A 24,804-nucleotide genomic window follows, 5' to 3' on the forward strand; every position below is an offset into this window, starting at 1 on the left:
TTTTAGCTGCAGTTAATAACCCTTAAAATAGTGCCTATGATAATTTTGCGTTGACGTTTCTTCTCAATTTTAAGGTAATTTCTGTAAATTGTTTCACTTATCTCCATAATTTAAATTAAAAACCTAGAAAGACCAAGAAACATAAGTAATTGGCTTAAAGTAAGAGAATGAATGCAGATTTTATACCACAGTCTAGAAGTACTGTGACAAAATAGTTGGTTCTCAGGCTTTATTGGCCTCCAGCAAATAGGCTGGGCCATAGTTTTATGCCTTTCAGCTAGAGGAACAGTGGAACACCAAGAACACACCTGTAATTGAACAAGTTGGGTTTATTGTTGCAGTGAGAGAGAATGTTCACCATGGGGAAACAGCGAGGCATATCAGTAGGAGGATGTTAGAAAAAAACCTGGTAAAAGATTCAGTTATAGTATAGTTGGGGTTTTGGGGCTGGGGGTTGAGGCAGTAGAGCCTTACTCTGTATTAGGTGCTATCAGAAAGCAGGGGCAATTCTATGCTTGTGTAGCTCAGCAACTGTTATCTATAGGGAGGACAAACTACAGCGAGGATAAAGCTGCAATTGATAAAAAAGTGTAGCTATCACTTAGTCAGAGAGGGAGATGTTTAGTATTTTACGGGTTGCTGGGTTGCACAGTGACCTTGTCTAATTTGAATGGTGAAGTCGTTTTATGTCCAACATGATTTAGCTATAAGCATCAAATCAGTTTATAACAACAGTGAGCTTTGAGCCTTAGATAAGTTCCCAGACTTCCGAGGCTGCTTTTTTCCCTTCTCTAACCAAAGCAAGTATATCCTAACATCATTCCTACTGGTAATGGTGATGTTAAGTGAATATCCAATGTAAAATTAATATTCTTGATTCTGTATATCTTAGTCCTTAAAGGACGTTTGTTTTATTCCACTATAGACTGGCAACATTGTCTTTCTCTAGGACCAAGTCTTTTGTTTGCCTTACTGCACTGACCAGATGTTAACACAGAAACAATGATAGAGAATATCCTTATCTTAGTTCTGATCTTATTTTACCATTAAGTATGATATCTGCAGTTTTCTTTGTAGATAATCTTTATTAGATTTGAGTTGTTTCCTTCTGTTAGATTTCTGAGAGTTTAACTATGAGTCAGTGTTGAATTTTGTCAAATGAATGAATATTATGTGTCTGTTGAGATGATCTGTTGTTTATTTTCATCCTATATTCTGTTTTTGTGGTAAATCACACTGCTTGAAAAAAATGTTTTTTCTTAAATAACAGAAATGTATTGTCTTACATTTCTGGAAGTTAGAAGTCTGAAATCAAGGTGTTGACAGGGCCATGCCCCCACTGAGGAAGCTAAGGAAGGGTCTGTTCCACACCTCTCTCCCAGCTGTGGCTTGTGGCTAACTCCATTTTTCACACAGCGTTCTCCCGTGTGTGTGTGTGTGTGTGTGTGTGTGTGTCCAGATTTTCCCCTTTTTATAAGGCCACTGATCATACAGAATTAGGGCCCACCCTAAAGACCTTATTTTAACTTGATTATCTCTGCAAAGACCCTATTCAAATAAGGTCACAATTTGAGGAATTAGGGCTTAGGGCTCTAATGTATTTTTATCAAGTGGACATCTTGGTTAGGCCTATAATAAAGCTATAATGCTTCGTGTCTCACTCGTAAATCTACATTGCTTAATTTTTTAATATGAAATTGACCTTGTATTTTTTTTAATGAGCTTCACATGGTCATAGTGTATTACCTTTTAAAGAAACATACTTTTAAGTAACTCACAGATGAAAGAAGAAATCACAATGGAAATTAGAAAATATTTTAGTAGAACAACAATGAAAAATATGACACATTAAAATGTAAGATGCAGCTAAAACAGCACTTAGAGGGAAATTTGTAGCTTTACATGGATACACTTACAAAAAAAGGGAAAGATTAAAAATTAATGATTAATGTTTAGCATGTTGAGGACCTACCAGACTGTTTTCCCAAAGCAGTTGCACCATTTTACAATCCCATTGCCATTGCAGGAGAGTTTCAATTTGCCCACATTCTTGCCAACATTCATTATTTTCTTTGATATAGCCATCCTGGTGTGTGTGAGCTGTTGTCTCATTTCGGTTTTGATTTACATTTCTCTGGTGACTAAATGATGTTAAGCATCTTTTCATGTTTCTTGCTTATTGGCTATTTGTGTATCTTTTAGAGAAATGTCTGTTCAAGTCCTTTGCCCATTTTAAAATTGGTTTTTTTGTTGTTACTTTTCAACTGCAACAATATTTTATATTCTATATTTTCCAGATGCAAGTGTCTTATCAGATACATTATTTGCAAATGTATGATTTGTAAATACAGTTGACCCTTGAAAAATGTGGGGGTTAAGGGGGGGCCGACCTTCCGCACAGTTGAAAATCCTCGTATAACTTTATAGTTGTCCCTTCGCATCCACAGATTAAACCAACTGTGGTTCAGGTAGTACTGTAGTATGTATTTATTGAAAAAATTCCAAGTTTAAGAGGACCCATGAAGTTCAAACCTCTGTTGTTCAAGGGTTGACTGTATTTCCTTCTATTGTGTCTTTTCACTTTCTTGATAGTAACCTCTTATTAATGTGTTTACAGTTGTTAATTTAGATATTCCTGGTTGCAAATGTAATCTTTCCTTATGTTCCTTAATTCTCCCTTCTTTTTTTCCCGTTATCGCTATACCTCTCTCCCATTCCCCTACTGCTTTCATTCTCTTATAATTTTATCTTTCCTTTGACAGCTACTTTTTTACTTCATGTATTTTTTTTAATGCTATCTCCTCCGGACTCTGTGAATCCATTAGCTTACTGAGAATGAAAACTAGAAATTAGTCACTTTTTTCCTAATACTGCCTAGTAATTGATCTCCTGTGAACTGTATCTGCTATCAATTTTATATTATATAAATTCAATAAATGTGAAAATTAACACACAGCAAGGATCATTATGCTTTCTATATGTAATTATTTCAAAATTACATAAAGGGCTGCTTGCTTATAAGATCAGTTTGCAGTAAGTCTGTAATTAGGTGGCTTCGGTTTCAATTGTTAAACTCTGTCTTTCTCTTTCTCTTTTTAAAGATTCAAAATGGATAGTATAGAAGAACCTCAGAAAAAAGTCTTTAAGGCTCGAAAAACAATGCGAGTGAGTGATCGTCAACAACTTGAAGCAGTGTACAAGGTCAAAGAAGAACTGTTGAAAACTGATGTCAAGCTGTTAAATGGCAACCATGAAAATGGAGACTTGGACCCAACCTCGCCTTTGGAAAGTATGGATTATATTAGTGACAAGGACGAGGTGAATGGCATTGAAGAGCTTTGTTTTGACTCCGAAAAAAGTAAATCAGAATGGAAAGAAACACCCTCTACCTTAAACGTTAATGTAAAAAACAAGCAGGATGATGATTTAAAGTGTGAACCTGTGTCTTCTAATAATATAACTCCTGAACTAGCCTCTAAACTGACTGCTGAACCATCTTCCGCTGATACAGCCTCTGGTGCACTAGCTGCTAGAGGTCTGGTATCTGGAGATTCTGCCTCTGGAGACTTGGCCTCTGAAGCAGTAACGTCTGGTGATCCCACCTCTGGTGATCCTGCTTCTGTTGATCCTGTCTCTGGTGATCTTGCCTCTGGTGAACTGGTCTCCAGTGAACTGGTCTCCAGTGAACCGGTCTCCAGTGAGCCAGTCTCTGATGAACTGGTCTCCAATGAACCAGTCCCTGTTGAACCAGTCCCTGGTGAATCGGTCTCCACTGAACTGGTCTCCAGTGATTCAGCATCTGATGATCCAGCCTCTGGTGATCATGCTTTTGAATCACTGGCCTCTGATGATCCAGGCTCTGGTGATCTGGCTTCTGGTGATCCAACTTCTGGTGATTTGGCCTCTGGTGATCCAGCCTCCGATGAACCAGTTTCTGATGAACCAACTTCTGAGTCAGTCTTTGATCCCACCTTTGAACCAAATTCTATACCAGTCTGTGAACCAGTTCCTGAAACTGATAGCACAGAGCCTAGTAGCAATAAAGGTGATGATTTTCTTGAAAAAAATGGAGGTGATGAAAAGTTAGATCAAATTTTCCCATTTGATGAGAAAAATAAAGCTGATAGTAATGTTGATGTTGATGCAGAAGCTCTAGAAACAGATGATACAGTTATTTGTTCAGATGTGTCTCCTGAAAAGAAGATAGAAGAAGATGCTATCACAGAATCTGCTCTTGGAGAGGAAGCTATATCTAGCAGTATTGAGATTGACCAAAGTGAAAAGACTGAAGAAGAAAATTCTGCAGACCTTGCAGAAACCATTAGTGAAAATGTTATGAAAGATGACAAAAATGAGAATGTCTTAGAAAATACAGATTCTATGGAGACAGATGAAATCATTCCTATTTTGGAAAAGCTTGCACCTGCTGAAGATGAACTTACTTGCTTTTCTAAAGCTTCTCTCCTTCCAATTGATGAGACAAATCCAGATTTGGAAGAAAAGATGGAAGGTTCTTTTGGTTCACCATCTAAACAAGAAAGTAGTGAGAGTTTGCCAAAAGAAGCCTTTTTGGTCCTCTCTGATGAAGAGGATATTTCGGGTGAAAAGGATGAGTCTGAAGTTGTATCACAAAATGAGACATGCTCTCCAGGTTAGCATATTATTTAAATTCTAAAGATTTTGATTAGCTTTGATAAACTGCTTAGTAAAACATTCTCTTAAAGTTTAAATTTCTTTTAGTTACAGAAAAAGTGGAGAATGATGGTGACTAGAATGATCTCTTAACTTCACAGCTTCTTAACTTCACAGAATTTAGAATTACAGAGAACCACTCTGAGAGCAGCATTGTGTGAAGTGCTGAGAAGGGAGATAAAATAAGTAGAAAATTTTGCACTTGCCCGTAAGGGACTTATAGACTGGGAATAGAGATAAGATGGACCAGTTTAACACCATGATATAACAATTTCCAGTACATAATTGATCAAAATCCTAGCAATTGTTCATGCTATCACTTAGCAACCAAATAACTTTGAATCTAAAAGCCTACTAGTTTATTTGCTTCAAGTGTAACAAATTCCATTTTACAATTAATTTTCCAGTCGAAATCTGATTCTTTTAATATTCTTTGTCCAGGGAATAGCACCACCATTGCTGGAAGCCAAAAACCTAGAGGTCTAATTATATGTTTGATAAAGACTTTATCCATTTGCTTCCTGAGCCTTCTTGATTCTACCTAACGTACTCCCCTCATTTTCTGAATGATCTCTCAATAACTTAAATCTCTTTTATTTGATTGTGTTCCTCTCTTTCATTAGATCACTATTATTGGGTTGGCCAAAAAGTTAGTTTGGTTAGTGAATACACTGTTCAATAAAATTCTTGGTGAAAATGAATATTTGTCCTTTATTTTTAGTTAGAATTGAACAAACTTTTTGGCCAACCCAATACTTTTAGGGTAATTTCAAACTGCTTATATAAAAGCTATATAAACTTCATGATTTGGTCAATGCCTGTCTTTTCCATATCATTTATTATTACTAGAGAAAAAAGAGCGAATGAGAAAAATCCTACTTTGCTTTCATGGTCAAACTCAAACATGTGTGAAACTTGTTTGAAACTTTGTGAAACTTTCTCAGTTACTTTCAGACTGGTGTGAATACCTTTATGTTCCCATCGTGTCACATTCTCTTAGCCTTAGAGCCCTGTGAGTGGAGTGACCTTGTAATAAGAAAAACAACATCTGGTTTTTAGTTTGTTCAAAGAAAAAAAAAGCCTAGAAGACACAGAGGATTCCCTCCCACCCACCCCCACCCCCAATATGTCATACCTACTTTTGGAGATAGAAACGTTTTCTTATTAAAAAATGACTTCACTTCCAAAGAGCATTCATTCATTTATTAAACCTGTATATATAGAAAGGCCAAGCTTTTCTTGGCTTGGGGATTTAAAGATAAAGTTCATTACTTGCCCTGAGGATTCTGACAAGAATTAAATTGCAAGCCATTAAATACATGGTTGTGAATACAGTAGTAATGTTAAACTGGTATGCTGGGAGTGTAGAGGAGAGTAACTTTGAGAATATAGATGTATTCAGGGAAGCACTTTCCTTTCACTCTCCGTGTAACATAGGGTTTTAGGGAAGATAATCCCTCTTAATTGCAGCTCCATACTACTTGCTCAGGCCCAAAATCTTGGAGCCATTCTTATTTTTTTCATTCATAGTCCATATCCAATCTGTCAGGAAATCCTGTTGGTGCTACTTTCAGAACAGATCTAGAATGCAGTCTCTTCATACCATCTTCACTGCTATCACCCCTGCTTTGAGCCATCATAATCAGGCCAAAAAAATGCTTGGGTCACAGTTAGTGCTCAGTAAATGTTTGTAGAATTAATTAATTGGTAATAGAAGAGTGTTATGGAGGACCTTGCTTACAATGCTAAAACATACTAACACCGGGGAGCCATTGAATGATTTCAAGCAGAGAAGAATGACACGATGAAATTTACATTTTGGAAAGATAATAAATAACAATGTTTAAGGAGAACTTCACTCATTTTTCAGTAAGAATATAGAGAGTAATATTGGGGTAAGTCCTTAAAAAAATCTTTTGGTAGTGTGTATAAGAAAGTCATGGCAAATTGAAGCTTAATTATTTAATGAGTTTATACATTTTACCTTTATGTCAGAATCTTGGAGATTGGAGACCATCCCTCCCACCCAGTGGTTAAATGCAGAAAGATGAATATTAAACCATCCCCATTGTATACTTTGAAAATTCAGAGTTCGGTTTATTTTTGGTTACTTTTAGACTTTTATTTGATTGTATGCTGTTAGAGTAGGTTTAGTGATAGATTTAATTTCTTAGCTGGTAACTGAACTTTTATTTTCTGTCCCCTGACCCAAAGGAGATTTTGTGTATTGTAAGTTGAAATATGGTTTCTTCATTGGTTCTTAAACGGTTCTCTGTTCTGTTTATATGGTAGTAGAATCTGTTACATGTCATATTTGCTGTTGTTCATCTGTTGAGGTATTACTTTCTTCAGATTCTTTATTCTTGAATAATTTTTAATGTTTTCAGAACACAGGATTATAAGTCTGGCTTTTCCCTCTAAGTACTAACATTTATGTGCTGTACTAGTAGGAAAACATAAACCTCTATTATTTCAGACACTTTAGCAAATTTGTTTTAAATATAGCAGTTATGGATATGAGCAGCAGCAAAAAATAATGAAAGGTATCTGAAAACAAATGGAAAAGCGATTTCAGGTTTACAAAGATAGATGAAAGACCTAAAAAACGATTGCAGATATTCCTTAGTAGGCCTGAGGATGCTGTCATATTGTTGCTTAATACTGTATAATACCTGATACTCATTAAATGTTTACAATCATAGTCTGTTTAAGAAGTCTAGGAAAATAAAGGTTTCTCTTTGGGAACATTCAAACAACACCAGAGGAGGTACACGTATTAGTTACCTTCCATGTATTCTCCATACCATATACTCTCCTCTACTACTGTTCCATCTTTCCTCTCTTTCAGTGCCATTCTTCAAGTTATGTTAACAAAGCTAGCACAGTTTCATCTTCTCCTGTTTACTCTTTAACTTAATTGAATTGTGATTTCCACGTTCCCAGCCTCTTTCCTAATTGTTCTCAGTGGAGTGACATTGATGCTCATGTTGTTAAATCCAGGGGCATCCTTTATTTGTCTTTATTCTCTCATATTTAGATGACCTCTTAATAACAATTCCTCCCTATTGAGATTCTCCTTAGCTTTCAGTCTACTGCATTCTCTATTTTCTTCCCTTTTGGCCCTTCTCATTTTGTTTCTTATGTAGAAATGAGAGGGAGAGCTCTTTTCTACTCGGCTTTTTAAATTTTTTAAACATTGTTTTTTCTTAATATTTTTGAGGAGAAAAATCTGTTTCAAAGTAAATAAGATTTTACCCTAAGCTCTGACATAATTTCCTTCCAAATATTATTTCAGATTTTAAAAATATCTGGTTGTTTTTCCCTTTCATTGGATCCTTAAGATAAATTAGATGAACGTAAATGCTAATGAGGATAATTGCATGGGAATAGAATTTAAGGTTTCTAATTTTGCTTTAGGTTAATAGTGGTAGAATTGCCATGGTTTACATAATTAAAATTTATTGATATTTTGTTTTCACTATTTAATGTGTTCAGCTAAAATTCTTTATTATCTCAGCCCATTTATATTCAACTGTGTCTTACGTACTTGGATTTTCTTTATGGAATCTTGTATTCCTGTACATTGTTGTAGAAGTTGCAGATTTTTCTTTTCAGAGTTGAGTGAGATCAAAGATGAAGCAAGTTTTGGAAAGGGGAGTGTGGGAGGAAGATCAGTTTCAAATGACGATTGTTGCCTGAGTTAGATATATGTCTGGATTTTAGAGCAGAGGCTTGGACTGTCTAGAAAAAATTAGGGGTAGATACCATACAGACATTAGTCGAAGTTGAGTGACGAGGTGAAATCACCTCAGAGTGAGTATAATTCAGTGAGAGGAGATCCGAGAACTGAGGTCTTTGGCAGTCCTGTATTTAGAGGTTGAAGATATGAGGAAGAACCAGCAAAGGAGACCAAGAAAAAACTTCAGCTAGAAAGAAAATTAGGAGATTTTGTTGTCTTAGAAGTCAAGTAAAGAATGTTTTGAGGAGGAAGGAGTAACTCTATTTGTGTATCAAATGCAGGTGTTTGCTCAGTTAAGATGGAAGAGAAATATTTAATGACCTGGAGATCATTTATGACCTTGACAGGGGGCAGTGCAGTTGAAAGCCTAGTTGATAATTGAGTTTCAGAGAGAAGGGGAGGAGAAGAATTGGAGATAATAAAATGTAACTTACCCCCCAAATTTTGCTTTAAAAGGGAGCACAGAAACTTACTGTGGAAGATACTATTTAGAGATTTGTATTAGTTAAATAAAGCTTTTAAAAATTTTCTGGAAAAGTCACATTGCCAGTAATGCCCCATTTTTCTGATTCCTCTTGTGAGGCTGAGAATCTTACATTTGTATTCCTTATCTATAAATTGCTTCTTCCTCTTCTTTGCCCATTTTTTCTGATGGATATATTGTCTTCAGTTAGTCTGTAGGAATTTTTTGTTTTAAGTATTCTCGTAGAGCCATTAATCTAAGACAGGGGATTGGCAAACTGTGACCTATAGGCCTTAACTGTTTTTGGTCAATAAAGGTTTGTTGGAACATAGCCACATCTATTTGTTTACATATTACATATTGTTTATCATCAATTCCCACCATAAGGACAGAATTGAGTAGTGTGTCAGAGACCATAGAGCCTACAAGATCGAAAATACTTCGTTTTGGCCATTTACAGAAAATGTTTGCCAACCCCTGATCCAGGGCAACGGTTTTGTCTGTATTTTCTTGGAATAAAGTTCTATGTAATTCTGAAAATGGGAAACCAACCCCTGATGTAAATTCTGTCTTCTAATCCTCTACAATATAGTTTTTCCACCTTCATTTAATGAATTTTATTAAAGATAACAGTCATTAGAAAGATATTAAATATCTACTTTGTCTCAGCTCTTCCCCAAAGTTTTTAGGGTTACCAAAATTACAAGGTTTGGTACCTGCTCTTAAGGAGCTTACTGTCTAGTCTGGTTGAAAGGAAAGAATACCACAGATAGAACTGTTTGTGAATGTATGCCAACATATGAGGCTATATTCAAGATGGGAGGAATTATAGCAGAAACTGAATGAAGACAGATTCTAAAAAAGACAGTCTTAACCCAAGTATTTGGATGAGTTTTAGGAGTCCCAGAAACTACTTGAAATTATATATATATATAAACACCGTGTACCTGAGCCTCTGATTATTATTCTGAGTTGATGGAGGTTCACTTAGATTCTCTACAGGCTCTGTGAACAACAACAACAAAAAAAAATTAAAGAAATATAGGGCCTTACTCCCTTCTGTAGACTCTGTTAGTACCATTTTTTTAAATCCCAACTTCTTTATTATATAAAACTCGAGGCTAAATTTTAATTCTGTTTGTCTATTTCAAACTCCTAATAAGTGTTTTAAGTATTAAGAATCCAGTCATATCTTCTAAACATACCTGGAAAACGGGAATTTGATGATAAGAGGAGTTGTTTGAATAAAATGAAGGAATTGGGAGCTAAGCTTGACATGTCTGTGGGCGGAGAGGGATCTAACATATGCATAAAAGAGGCAGACCAAACCAGGCCAGTTTGCTTTGCTGTTTTCTGATCTGGCTTGAAGTAACCCTGATTGGAGCCAGGGCTAATTTTGTTCTTTGGGTGGAAGAATGGTTTGCTAAATAAAGACTAAGTAAGCCTTCATCTTAAGCAACCCAATTTCTCTGTGTTTCTGGAAACTAGGAAACTATAGGAGTCACCATCCTCAGTATTAAAGGCAGGAAAACTTGGAAAAGTATATATAGGAAAAAATGCTATGTAATGAGTGTGCAGTCTACAGGGGAGCAAAACAAACTTTCATTTCATTGAACTGGTGTTGAGGGATGAGATCTTAAAAAAATTTCTTAATGAGCATAGGGTGGTAAATGGAAAGTTAATTTTTTAATATTCATTTATGTTAAAGTTTAAAAATAGTCTCAGTAATCTTTATATGTACTGTGTAAACGTCCTTTTGTATTACTGTGTTCACGTTTTACAGCTTTATTGTTTATCTTAATGTGAAAAACATTGTAACAGGTTCATCAATGATCCTAGTCTCTGCCCATTTTCACCTAAAAATTCTTTTAAGTTTTTTTAACCTTGGCTTCTACCATCAGGGCTGTTGGAATTAAAACCCTGGTGTTTGGAGCAGAGATGCCATATCAAAATCTTTATATAGTTCTATATACCCATGATTGTTTATTTAATTGTGGTTGTAGAATATGATGAAATACGGCATGCTTTATTGAAGCTGCAGGGGAGCCACTTGCAGGGATGTAAGGGGGAAAAATAGAAACCCAAACATGTTAGTGACTTGTTCTTCTCCCCTAAATGATTAAGTTAGTTGAGGAGCTATAGATTGATTGACCAAAGACCATTTACGGTGCCTCTGGGATTTTATTTGTTGTAACAATGCAACTGTATGGCTATTTTTAGCAATATTTTTTGGTAGCACTCTTTAGTTGTTAGATTTTATGTGCCTTTTGTGAAAATTACTTAACATTTCTGAACGTTACTTTCCTCATCTATATATATGATGGCAAAAATACTGTTTATAGTGTAGGATTTTTTGGGGGATAAGTTAGTTGTTGGCACTGGTATCAAAGTAGCTATTACTTTTAAGTAAAACTTTTATTATCTTTAGGATAGCTTTTCCCTATCCATAACCGTTAAAATAACCTAATGATTCAACCTGTCTGGTCAAAATATTAGGTGTTCTGAGTTCACCAGTAATTTATAATTTTTTTTTGTAATTGCCACAACCACTGTTTTAGTTTTAATAATTGAATGTAAAGGAGTCTGAATGCTTTATAGTAGTTGTTTTCACATTTTATTAATCTATTGATGACAGTAAATTACTAAGATTCTTTGTTTTAAAATCTATATTATTTAATTTTTTTCCATGTTAAGAGTTTATTATGAACTTGCAGAAACATTTAAAACTAGACTTGTCCACTTATTTCCACCAGTTCATGCTCCCTTTTTATTCCCAATATTTTACATTTTGAGACTCTGATTTCCTAAAATATTATCAACTGGATAATTACACCAAAAGTATAAATTATAATGAACTGTTACAAATTCTGATGGAAGAAAATTTCCTTTTCTATTTTTGTTACAGAAGAAGTAGAAAGTAATGAAAAGGGCAGCAAACCTGAGGAAGAAGAGCAAGTGATACATGAAGATGAAAGACCTGAGAAAAGTAAGCATGTACAAACAAACCTGAAATAGTTTTAAAAATTGTTTCTGCTTTTAAGGCTGTGGAAAATACTTTTCTGTCCATGAGATGCTTGTAAAATTTTTCGGTTTAAGTAAGCCACAGTTAAATCGTTTTGTTGATGGCTAACCCAAGGATCTTTGAAAGTATTAATTATTTCATGTATTTTATTATTTATTCTTTCCATTGCTCCATAGAAAGATTTAAGCTTACTATTTAGTAAGATGCTATCTGAATATCTTGAGAGAAATTGTTTTAGATTTGCTTTTAGAGCATTGGACCATAGGAATTTTGTCTGGGATGATATAGGCAAATGGAAGTATGTGTCTCAATCTCTACTTAAAGTTCTTAAGCTGTAAAGAGAAGGGGAAATGATGTTACTGAATGTCATTAGGTTGGGTTCTGTAACTCTCCCTGTCATACTGCTCTCCATCTGTGACTATGTAAGTTATTATTTTTTAAAACTTTCAATACTACTACTACTTAATAATAATAAAAGCAACTGTGTTGATAACACTTTATGTACCAGACACAGTTCTAAATTTTTTCCATCTTCTTTTTTTTTAACTTTTTATTTTATATTGGAGTATTTATTAACAATGTCATGGTAGTTTCAGGTGTACAGCAAAGTGATTCAGTTATACATATACATGTATCAATTCTTTTTCAAATTTTTTTCCCATTTAGATTGTTACATAATATTGAGCAGAGTTCCCTGTGTTATACAGTAGGTCCTTGTTGGCTATCCATTTTAATTATAGCAGTGTGTACATGTCAATCCCACACTCCCTAACTATCCCTTCCCTTCACGCTTCCCCCACCCACTGGTAACAATAAGTTCATTCTCTAAGAATGTGAGCCTGTTTCTGTTTTGTAAATAAGTTCATTTGTGTCATTTCTTTTTAGATTATGTATGTAAGTATCGTATGATATTTCTCTTTCTCTGTTGTGACTTACTTCACTCAGTATGACCATCTCTAGGTCCACCCATGTTGCTGCAACTGGCGTTATTTCATTCTTTTTAATGGCTGAGTAATATTCCATTGTATATATGTACTGCAGCTTAATTATCCATTCCTCTGTCGATAGAAATTTAGGTGGCTTCCATGTCCTGGCTATTGTAAACAGTGCTGCAATGAACATTGGGGTACATGTATCCTTTTGGACTATGTTTTTCTCCAGATATATGCCCAGGAGTGGGATTGAAGGATCATATGGTGGCCCTAGTTTTAGTTTTCTAATGAAACTCCATACTGTTCTCCATAGTGGCTGTACCAATTTACATTCCCACGAACAGTGTAGCAGGGTTCCCTTCTCTGCACACCCTCTCCAGCATTTGTTGTTTGTGGATTTTTTTGGTGATAGCCATTTTGACTGGTGTGAGGTGATATCTCATTGTAGTTTTGATTTACATTTCTCTAATAATTAGCAGTGTTGAACATCTTTTCATGTGCTTCTTGGCCATCTGTATGTCTTCTTTGGAGAAATGTCTATTTAGGTCTCCTGCCCATTTTTTGATTGGGTTGTTTGTTTTGATGATATTAAGCCACATGAGCTGTTTGTATATTTTGGAGACTAATCCCTTGTCAGTCACATCATTTGCAAATATTTTCTCCCCTTCTATGGGTTGTCTTTTCATTGTGTTTATGGTTTCCTTTGCTGTGCAAAAGCTTTTGAGTTTAATTAGTCCCATTTGTTTATTTTTGGTTTTATTTCCATTACTCTGGGAGACAGATTGAAAAAGATATTGCTATGATTTACGTCAGAGTGTTCTGCCTATGTTCTCCTCTAGGAGTTTTATAGTGTTTGGTCTCACATTTAGGTCTTTAATCCATTTTGAGCTTATTTTTGTGTATGGTGTTAAAGAATGTTCTAATTTCATATTTTTACATGCAGCTGTCCAGTTTTCCTAGCACTTGAAGAGACTATCTTTCCTCCGTTGTATAGTCTTACCTCCTTTGTCATAGATTAATTGACCATAGGTGTGTGGGTTTATTTCTGGGCTTTCTATTCTGTTCCATTGATCTATGTTTCTGTTTTTGTGCCAGTACCATACTGTTTTGATTGCTATAGCTTTGTAGTGTAGTCTGAAGACCAGGAGCCTGATTCCTCCAGCTCTGTTTTTCTTTGTCAAGATTGCTTTGGCTATTGGGGTCTTTTGTGTCTCCATACAAAGTTTAAGATTTTTTTGTTCTAGTTCTGTGAAGAATGTCATTGGTAATTTGATAGGGATTGCACTGAATCTCTAGATTGCCTTGGGTACTATAGTCATTTTGACAGTATTGGCTCTTCCAATCCAAGAACACGGTATATCTTCCCATCTGTTTGTGTCGTCTTCGATTTCTTTCATCAGCGTCTTACAGTTTTTGGAGTACAGATCTTTTGTCTCCTTAGATAGGTTTATTCCTAGGTATTTTATTCTTTTTGATGTGATGGTAAATGGGATTGTTTCTTGAATTTCTCTTTCTGTCTTTTGTTGTTAGTGTATAGAAATGCAACAGATTTCTGTGTATTAATTTTGGAAACTGCAACTTTACCAAATTCATTGATGAGTTCTAACAGTTTTCTGGTAGCATCTTTGGGATTTTCTATGTATAGTGTCATCTGCAAACGGTGGCAGTTTAACTTCTTTTCCAATTTGGATTCCTTTTATTTCTTTTTCTTCTCTGATTGCTGCGGCTAGGACTTCCAAAACTATGTTGAATAAAAGTGGTGAGAGTGGACATCCTTGTCTTGTTCCTAATCTTAGAAGAAATACTTTTAGCTTTTCACCGTTGGGTAAGATGTTAGCTGTAGGTTTGTCGTATATGGCCTTCATTATGTTGAGGTATATTCCCTGTATGCCCACTTTCTGGAGAGTTGTTTTTTTTTTTTTTTTTTTTTTGCAGTACGCGGGCCTCTCACCCCTGTGGCCTCTCCCGCTGCGGAGCGCAGGCCCAGCAGCCACGGCCCACGGGCCCAGCTGCTCCGTGGCATATGGGATCCTCCCAGACCGGGGCACGAACCTGTATCCCCTGCATCGGCAGGCAGACTCCCAACCACTGCTCCACCAGGGAAGCCCTGGAGAGTTTTTATCATAAATGGGTGTTGAATTTTGTCAAAAGCTTTTTCTGCATCTATTGAGATGATCATATGGCTTTTATTCTTCAGTTTGTTGATGTGGTGTATCACACTGATTGATTTGCGGATATTGAAAAATCCTTGCATCCTTGGATAAACCCCACTTGATCATGGTTTATGGTCCTTTTAATGTATTGTTGGATTCTGATTGCTAGTATTTGGTTTAGGATGTTTGCATCTATATTCATCAGTGATATTGACCTGTAATTTTCTTTTCTTGTGGTATCTTTGTCTGGTTTTGGTATCAGGGTGATGGTGGCCTCATAGTATGAGTTTGGGAGTTCTCTTTCCTCTGCAATTTTTTGGAACATTTTCAGAAGGGTAGCAGTTAGCTCTTCTCTAAATGTTTGATGGAATTCGCCTGTGAAGCCATCAGTTCCTGGACTTTGGTTTGTTGGGAGTTTTTAAATCACAGTTTCAGTTTCAGTGCTTGTGATTGGTCTGTCCGTATTTTCTGTTTCTTCCTGGTTCAGTCTTGGGAGACTGTATCTTTCTAAGAATTTGTGCATTTCTTCCAGGTTGTCCATTTTATTGGCATACAGTTGCTTGTAGTAGTCTCTTATGATCCTTTGTATTCCTGTGGTGTCAGTTGTAACTTCTCCTTTTTCATTTCTAATTTTATTAATTTGAGTGATCTCTCTTTTTTCTTAATGAGTCTGGCTAAAGGTTTATCAATTTTGTTTATCTTTTCAAAGAACCAGCTTTTAGTTTCATTTATCTTTGCTTGTCTCTATATTTCTGCTCTGATCGTTATGATTTCTTTTCTTCTACTAACTTTAGGTTTTGTTTGTTCTTTGGTTGCTTTAGGTGTAGGGTTAGGTTGTTTATTTGAGATTTTTCTTGTTTCCTGAGGTAAGATTATATTTCTGTAAACTTCCCTCTTAGAAATGCCTTTGCCATATTGCACAGGTTTTGGGTCATTGTGCTTTCATTTTCACTTGTCTCTAGGTACTTCTTGATTTCCTCTCTGATTTCTTCAGTGATCCAGTGGTTGTTCAGTAGCATATTGTTTAGCCTCCACATGCTTGTGTTTTTTACAGTTTTTTTCTTGTAGTTTATTTCTAATCTCATAGCATTGTCATCAGAAAAGATGCTTGATATGATTTCAATTTTCTTAAATTTACTGAGGCTCCCTTTGTGGCCCAGCGTGTGGTCAATCCTGGAGAATGTTCCATGTGCACTTGAGAATGTGTATTCTGCTGCTTTGGGACGGAAAACTCTATAAATATCAGTTAAGTCCATCTGGTCTAATGTGCCTTTTAAGGCCTGTGTTTCCTTATTGATTTTCTGCCTGGATGATCTGTCCATTGATGAAACTGAGGTGTTAAAATTCCCCAGTATTATTGTGCTACTGTTGATTTCTCCCTTTATAGCAGTTAGTATTTGCCTTATATGTTGAGGTGCTCCTATGTTGGGTGCATATATATGTACAATTGGTATGTCTTCTTAGATTGATCCCTTGATCATTATGTAGTGTCCTTCTTTGTCTCTTATAGCAGTCTTTGTTTTAAAGTTTGTTTTGTCTGAAATTAGTATTGCTACTCCAGCTTTCTTTCGATTTCCATTTGCATGGAATGCCTTCTTCCATCCTCTTACTTTCAGTCTGTATGTGTCACTAGGTCTGAAGTGGGTCTCTTGTAGACAGCATATATATGGGTCTTATTTTTGTATCCATTCAACCAATCTGTGTCTTTTGGTGGGAGCATTTAGTCCATTTACATTTAAGGTAATTATCGATATGTATGTTCCTATTCCCACTCTCTTAATTGTTTTGGGTTCGTTATTGTAGGTCTTTTCCTTCTCTTGTGTTTCTTGCCTAGAGAAGTTCCTTTAGCATTTGTTGTAAAGCTGGTTTGGTGGTGCTGAACTCTCTCAGCTTTTGCTTGTCTGTAAAGGTTTTAATTTCTCCATCAAATCTGAATGAGATCCTTGCTGGGTAGAGTATTCTTGATTGTAGATTCTTCCCTTTCATCACTTTAAATATATCGTGTCACTCACTTCTGGCCTGCGGAGTTTCTGCTGTGAAATCAGCTGATAACCTTATGGGAGTTCCCTTGTATGTTACTTATTGTTTTTCCCTTGTTACTTTTAATATTTTTCCTTTGTCTTTAATTTTTTCCAATTCGATTACTATGTGTCTTGGTGTGTTCCTCTTTGGGTTTATCCTGCCTTGGACTCTCTGTGCTTCTTGGACTTGGGTGACTGTTTACCATGTTAGGGGAAGTTTTCAATTATAATCTCTTCATATATTTTCTCAGGTCCTTTCTGTCTCTCTTCTCCTCCTGGAATCCCTATAATGAGAATGTTGGTGCATTTAATGTTGTCCTAGAGGTCTCTTAGATTGTCTTCATTTCTCTTTATTCTTTTTTCTTTATTATGTTCCACGGCAGTGATTTCCACCATTCTGTCTTCCAGGTTATTTAGTTATTCTGCCTTAGTTATTCTGCTTTAGTTATTCTGCTTTGATTCCTTCTAGTGTATTTTTCATTTCAGTTATTGTATTGTTCATCTCTGTTTCTTCTTTAGTTCTTATAGGTCTCTGTTAAACATTTCTTGCATCTTCTCAATCCTTGCCTCCATTCTCTTCCTGAAGTCCTTGATCATCTTCACTATCATTATTCTGAATTCTTTTTCCAGAAGGTTGCCTATCTCCACTTCAGTTAGTTGTTTTTCTGGGGTTTTATCTTGTTCCTTCATCTGGGACATAATCCTCTGCCGTTTCATTTTGTCTACCTCTCTGTGATTGTGGTTTTCATTCCACAGGCTGCAGGACTGTAGTTCTTCTTGCTTCTGCTGTCTGCCTTCTGGTAGATGAGGCTATCTAAGAGGCTTGTGCAGGCTTCCTGATGGGAGGGGCTGGTGGTGGGTAGGGCTGGGTTGTGTCTCTCTGGTGGGCAGAGTTCAGTAAAACTTTAATCTGCTTGTCTGCTGATGGGTGGGGCTGTGTTCCTTTCCTTTTCGTTGTTTGGCCTGAGGTGACCCAGCACTCGAGCCTACAGGCAGTTTGGTGGGGCTAATGGTGCCTCTGGGAGGGCTCATGCCAATGAGTGCTTCCCAAAACTGCTGTTGCCAGTGTCTTTGTCCCTGCAGTGAGCCACTGCCACTCCCCACCTCTGCAGGAGACCCTCCAGTGCTAGCAGGCAGGTCTGGCCCAGTCTCCTGTGGGATCACTGCTCTTTTCTCTTGGGTCCTGATGTGCACAAGACCCTAAGAGTGCAGTTTCTGGTTCCCCCAGTCCTGTGGAGGTCCTGCAATTAAATCCCGCTGGCCCTCAAAGCCAGACCCTCTGGGGCCTCCTCTTCCCGTTGCCAGACCCCCAGGTTGGGAAGCTTGACATGGGGCTCAGAACTTTCACTCCAGTGGGAGAACTGTGGTATGATTGTTCTTCAGTGTGTGGGTCACCCACCTGGTGGGTATGGGACTTGATTCTATCACGATTGTGCCCCTCCTATTGTCTCGCCATGGCTTCCCCTTTGTCTTTGGATGTAGGGTATCTTTTTTTGGTAGGTTCAAGTGTTTCTTTGTCAATGGTTGCTCTGCAGTTGTGATTCCAGTGTTCTTGTAAGAAGGGATGAGCGTACCTACTTCTACTCTGCCATCTTGACCTTATCTCTCTGTGACTATGTAAGTTTTGATACAAGGGAAATCGTAGAATAGAATTGGATTTTAATAATAGGCTCATAGATAGTGTGGAGATTTTAATATTTTAATATTTCCCTGTTTCTATATGGAAAAAGAAACCATATAAAATATGTTATGATCTCATGAGTGTTACCAATATTTGAAACAAATTTTCTAAGTGAAGGTCTTTGAATGTTTGTTCTTTACCAAATTTACCTTTATAATGACATTAATTTTATTAGTTTTATATATTTGAAATTTATTAGGATATGTTAAGAATAACTAATACTATTTTCCTAAGGCTGGTGATTAAGAAAGAATTTTTCCTAAACTTACTGAGGAAGAAAATTTACTGAGGATGAAGAATTAAATAATTAAAGCTATGCACAGTTAGTAGAAGCATGTGATGTGAGAATAAATACTGAGAAATCTGTGACTTGTGAATGAATACTGTATTTTGTCAGAGAATTCATATACACTAGAGAATTTACTGAAAGGAGTGAATTTGAGATGATTTCTTCTCATCCCATATTGTTAGTTGAGCTTCCATCTTAATACGAAGATTTCAAGGAAAAAATGTTCTTTGTTCATGTTGTTTGTACATTTACTTATTTAGTGTTCGGAGGTTCTTATTTAGCATATTGAAAATCATTTCAAGTTTAAGGTAAAAGCTATCTATTTACTTTTCTGATCACAAAAACAATTCATAAAATAATTTATTGAGAGTGCTATTTTGATAGCTAGAAATAATATCTTCCTGAGGATGGAAAGAGGCATTAAGGTCTACGTATAATAAAAACAGCTGACTGGTCATTATGCTTTTTCTTCTCAGGTGAATTTTTTAGAAGAAAACGTTCTAAGTCAGAGGACATGGACAATGTACAGTCCAAACGACGTCGATATATGGAAGAAGAATATGAGGCAGAGTTTCAAGTAAAGATTACAGCCAAAGGAGATATAAACCAGAAGCTACAAAAGGTGTTAGAGATTATAAGTTAAAACCATATTAAACAAAAAACACCACCATCTTTATTCTATTAGATTTTTGACATTACTCTGTATTTTACTGAAATATTCAGCTTTTTCATAGAAAGAAAGAACTTGAAGAAATTGGTTAAGCTTATTACCCTTAATAATTTAATTATAAAATTCCTTATGACTCTTTTGAAGCTAAATAGTTTTTTTGTTTTGTTTTGTTTTTTTAGATATGGTAGTAATTTTAAAAATGGGAGAGAAATTATGGCTTCTTTTCTTTTCTTTTCTTTTCTTTTTTTGTGGTACGCAGGCCTCCCACTGCTGTGGCCTCTTCCGTTGCGGAGCACAGGCTCCAGACGCACAGGCTCAGCGACCATGGCTCACGGGCCCAGCTGCTTTGCGGCATGTGGGATCTTCCCGGAGCGGGTCACGAACCCGTGTCCCCTGCATCGGCAGGCAGACTCTCAACCACTGCGCCACCAGGGAAGCCCATGGCTTCTTTTCTTATTTGCTTTAGTAACAAAACTGAATACCAGTTTTCAGCTTTTATTTTTTCTTCTATATTGAACTTTATTCTAATGGAAACATTAGAGTCTTAGTGTTAACATTTTACTTTTTGTAAGTTTTGTCATAAGCTGGTTTCATGGCTATAAGTCCCTATGTTCTAAAATCTTTGTTATGTACCTTAGGCTTAGTATTAAAAATGGTATGGACAAGGCTTTCGAATGACTAGGGAAAGGGAATATTTAAAGTACAGACTTTGGAAACTTCCTCCTATATGTGTTAGACTAGAGATAGAAATAATGAAGATATAAAGTATTTAATATATGTTTTAAGATGTGTTCACAAATATTGATGACAAATGCCTTTTTAAGAGAAGAATAGAAGACTCAGGTGAAAATTTTTCAAGCTCTTATAGATTTAATGGTGAAATTATAAATACTCTAGGCCAGTGTTCCTCTACTCAGATAAAGTATAAATATCCCCATTAGAGAAAGGAACAGAGAGGCAGTACAAAAGTGGCTTTTTTTTCCTCCCAGTGTCTTTTTTCTTTTAACCATATGGTGATAATAATGCTTGTTTAGTCTTTCTTATAGAGCTATTAGAAATATGAAGATAGCTATGAGAAAGCATTTTGAAATATACTTCTGTGTGTACTGAGGGTTTACTCCTCTAGAGCAGTGTAATTTGGGGATGGTCTGTGGGCTGCACTGTGTGTCCTGTTTGTTATGGGTCCATAATGAGATAAATATGGAAATTGTGAGCAGGCATTTAGAAATGTTTTATAGGAATTTCATAGTGCAGTGACATTCTTAGTGTCTCACAAAAATATCATCTGTAACAGATTAGAAAATTTAAAATCTGCTCCTTACCTTCAACTGGTTTCTTTTAAATCACAGTAGAGGGTGTGGGAAGAAAATATTAAAACTTCAATTTCAAAATGTTTTAAAAATTTCACCCTCTGGAAATTTTCTATTTTTAGTACATTTTATTGTGTTATAGTAGATATTATATATGTAGAAGTGGAGGATTTCAGCAGATAGCATTGTGTTATGGATGCCAATATTTTTTTTTAATTAATATATTAGTACTATCTTATTAGTACTTCAGAATATTTACTGTTTGCTGCTTGCTTGAAATTCCTTTTTTGCTATAACAAAGGAATATGTATTTTTTTAGGTTGTACAGTGGTTGCTGGAAGAAAAATTGTGTGCGCTACAGTGTGGTGTATTTGATAAGACATTGGCAGAATTGAAAACACGAGTGGAAAAGATTGAGTGTAACAAGAGGCATAAAACAGTTTTAACTGAACTACAGGTTTGTACACTGACTTGAATTGCATATCCGTGTGTCATCATTTTTATAACTTACTTTCTGGGATATGTTTTTGAAGTTGACAATAAAGTATATTTAACTTTTAAGTATTAGAAATAAAAGGAGCCTCTATTAGTTTGCTAGGGCTACCATTAACAAAAAGTACCATAAACTGGATGCCTTAAACAACAGAAATGTATTGTCTCATAGTTTTGGAGGCTGGAAGTCCAAGATTAAGCTGTCGTCAGGATTGGTTCTGAGGGCCGTGAGGAAGAATCTGTTCCTTATGTCTACTCTAGCTATAGATGGTTTACTGACAGTCTTTGGCATTCCTTGTCTTGTAGAAGTATCACCCTGATTTCTGACTTCATCTTCACATGGTGCTCTCTCTGTATGTTTGTCTGTTTCCAAATTTTCCCTTTTTACAAGGATACTAGTCATATTGGATTAGGACCCACCCTATTCCAGTATGACCTCATCTTAACTACAGTTGACTCTTGAACAATGTGAAGGTTAGAGGTGCTGTCCCCACCCGCTGCAGTTGAAAATCTGTACACTGGTATCTGCTTCAAAAAATGAAGGAGTTGGGCTTCCCTGGTGGCGCAGTGGTTGAGGGTCCGCCTGCCGATGCAGGGGACACGGGTTCGTGTCCCGGTCCGGGAAGATCCCACATGCTGCGCAGCGGCTGGGTCCGTGAGCCATGGCTGCTGAGCCTGCACGTCCGGAGCCTGTGCTCCGCAACAGGAGAGGCCACAACAGTGAGAGGCCCGCATACCGCAAAAAAAAAAAAAAAAAAATGAAGGCGTTGATAAATGACTCACCCCAGGCAGTAGCTGAAACACTTCAGATAGAATCGGAACTCAAGCCCTAATTGTTTTGATTTCACATCTGTTGATCTCTAATTGAACACAAACTTTTCCCCACACTTAATTTAAAGATCTGTAAAGTGAAAATATAGGTACTATATTGATTGAAAAAAAATCCATGTATAATTGGACCCACACAGTTAAAATCTATGTTGTTCAAGAATCAGCTGTAATTACCTCTGTGATGACCCTCTTTCCAAATAAGGTCATGTTCTGAGATACTTGGGGTTCAGACTTTCATATACTTTTGAGATACATAGTTCAACCCATAGCAGAGCTTCAGAAATAATCTGACTTAGTGCATCTTAAACATTTCTTCATTCAGTGAAGAAAGGCTGGCATCATCTCAAATGTCATGAGTACTAAATAATATTTGCTGTGATTCTTTTTATTTTAATCTACTTCTCCCATGAATCGTATTTTTTAAAGATATTAGCTTGTTAATCTATATTTATTAATAATTACTACTTTTAATTTTTTATTAAATACATCTGTATGTTAACGTGTACTGCTAGAGCTTCTAATCAGTTGAAATGAGCACACGGTACCATGGTGCAGTAATTCATTTTATTCCAAGACTAAGAAACTGGAAAATTTTATCAGTACATTCATTCTATATAAGCATAGTCTCAGACGCTGACTTGCAAACCACTTATAGAGCCTTTTTTACAAATGAGGGAGAAGTGGTCTGTGAAAATAAAGTCGCTTCTTCACAGTTAAAAGCAAATTGCAACCAAATGTGACTAGAATTTAGGTATTATATTTGGCAGCCTACAAGTTACTTTTCTAGTTTCATATTGTTAGTTTTGTTTACAGTGAGACTTTACTACAAATACTTTATTATTAATAATTTTGTAATGTATCATTTAGGACACCACTAGTCCTGTTTCTTACCTTTAGCAGGTCCTTATATAGTGTTGGATTGTCTCATCATTAAACTTTATTTTACTAGTACTGTTAAGAATTTTGAATGAGAAATTGAAAATGTCTGAAGATTTAAGAAAGTAATTTCATTCGTTGTTTGTTATCACTCCCGTGGCTGCATCTATGGTTTTGTGTTTCTAGAACCTGAGATTTTGACTCTTATAGTCTTGCTTAAGATGCAAGTCTGCATCTAACATTTAATAAACCTTTGCACTTGGATATTTCTTTGTAGCCTCAGAATCTTTCCAACATCAAACCAATCATCTTCTCCACAAATAAGTCCCCCTTCACATTGTTCCTCTTACTCACAATTCTTGAATTCTTAGAAAAATCTTCAAGGAATATCTTCCCATTGTTCCTGTTATTCACAATTTTTTAGTTCTTGGAAACTGATTCCTCTGTATCACTTCACATATACACAGTGGGTTGCCAAATTACAACTATTTTTGTTTCTTATAAAAGTCTATCTTTTGCTTCTATCTGCAAGGCCATCATTACCCAATTTCTTGATTATAGTAACAACCTTTTACATGACCACTTTGGTACTGCTTTTTAAGTCTTTGCTGGTCCTTCTCAAGGATTGTACTCATCTTTCTAAAATACTTCTTGTTCATTCTCTTCTGTATAGTCCAGTTTGCTCAACTGTGTACCAGTTTAAACCTGTATTCATTCTTCAGTTTGTAATTTGGATCTCCTAGACTTTGATCCACTTTTCCTAATACCCACCAGTTGCTTCACTGTCCTACAGAGTATTAATGTCCATAGTATTTTTATTTCAGGCCTCTGACTTCATATTGCTTCTCCCGTTCATTTATGATCTGCCCTTACCATGCCATTTATTTAAATTTTACTCAGCCCAATTTAGTTCCCATCTCTTTCTTTGTTTATGGAAGTAAAATTCAGGTAACAATCATTTTAAAGTTTACACTTCAGTGGCATTTAGTACATACACACTGTTGTATGTTCATCATCTCTATCTGGTTCCAAAACATTTTCATCAATCCAGGAGAAGACCTTGTACCCACTGAACAGTCACTTCTCATTTCCCCCTCCCCCTAACCCTCGGGAAGCATGAATCTGCTCTCTATCTCTACTGAGTTACCTGTGCTGCATATTTCATATGAACAGAATTATACAATATGTGACTTTTGGTGTCTGGCCTGTTTTTCTTAGCATAATGTTTTTAAGGTTCATATATGTTGAAGCATGTATCAATACTACATTCCTTTTCATAGCTAAGTAATATTTATATTTCTGTACTATTGAAAATAAGTAGGAATTAATTCAAGATGTCAACGTGTGTGTACACACATGCACACACATTTTGTTTATGTATTCTTTGGCTGATGAACATTTGATGGGCATTTGGGTTGTTTCCAGCTTTTGGATATTGTAAATAATGCTGCTATGAACATTCATATACAAGTATTTGTTTGAATACCTGTTTTCAAATCTTTTGGGCATATACCTAGGAATGGAATTGTGGGTCATATGGTAATTCTTTGTTTAATTTATTGAAGAACATTCAACTTTTTCCCAGATCAGCTACTCCATTTTATATTTTACTCCCCACCAGCAATGTGAGGGT

General features: G+C 36.0%; 1 protein-coding gene across 4 annotated transcripts in view; it reads left to right on the forward strand.

The window, feature by feature from the left end:
- ATF7IP (activating transcription factor 7 interacting protein) overlaps nucleotides 1-24,804 on the forward strand; it is a 127,940-nt gene that overhangs the window by 46,891 nt on the left and 56,245 nt on the right. For all 4 annotated transcript variants that reach the window (XM_033408147.2, XM_049693868.1, XM_004281125.4 and 1 more), the window contains exons 2-5: nucleotides 3,102-4,651; nucleotides 11,800-11,880; nucleotides 19,469-19,614; nucleotides 21,292-21,429. In XM_033408147.2, coding sequence (XP_033264038.1) covers nucleotides 3,109-4,651; nucleotides 11,800-11,880; nucleotides 19,469-19,614; nucleotides 21,292-21,429 — 1,908 coding nt within the window. In that variant the 5' untranslated portion in view covers nucleotides 3,102-3,108. The remainder of the gene's footprint in view (nucleotides 1-3,101; nucleotides 4,652-11,799; nucleotides 11,881-19,468; nucleotides 19,615-21,291; nucleotides 21,430-24,804) is intronic.

This window comes from Orcinus orca, chromosome 11, assembly GCF_937001465.1.
Source record: "Orcinus orca chromosome 11, mOrcOrc1.1, whole genome shotgun sequence".
NCBI lineage: Eukaryota > Metazoa > Chordata > Mammalia > Artiodactyla > Delphinidae > Orcinus > Orcinus orca.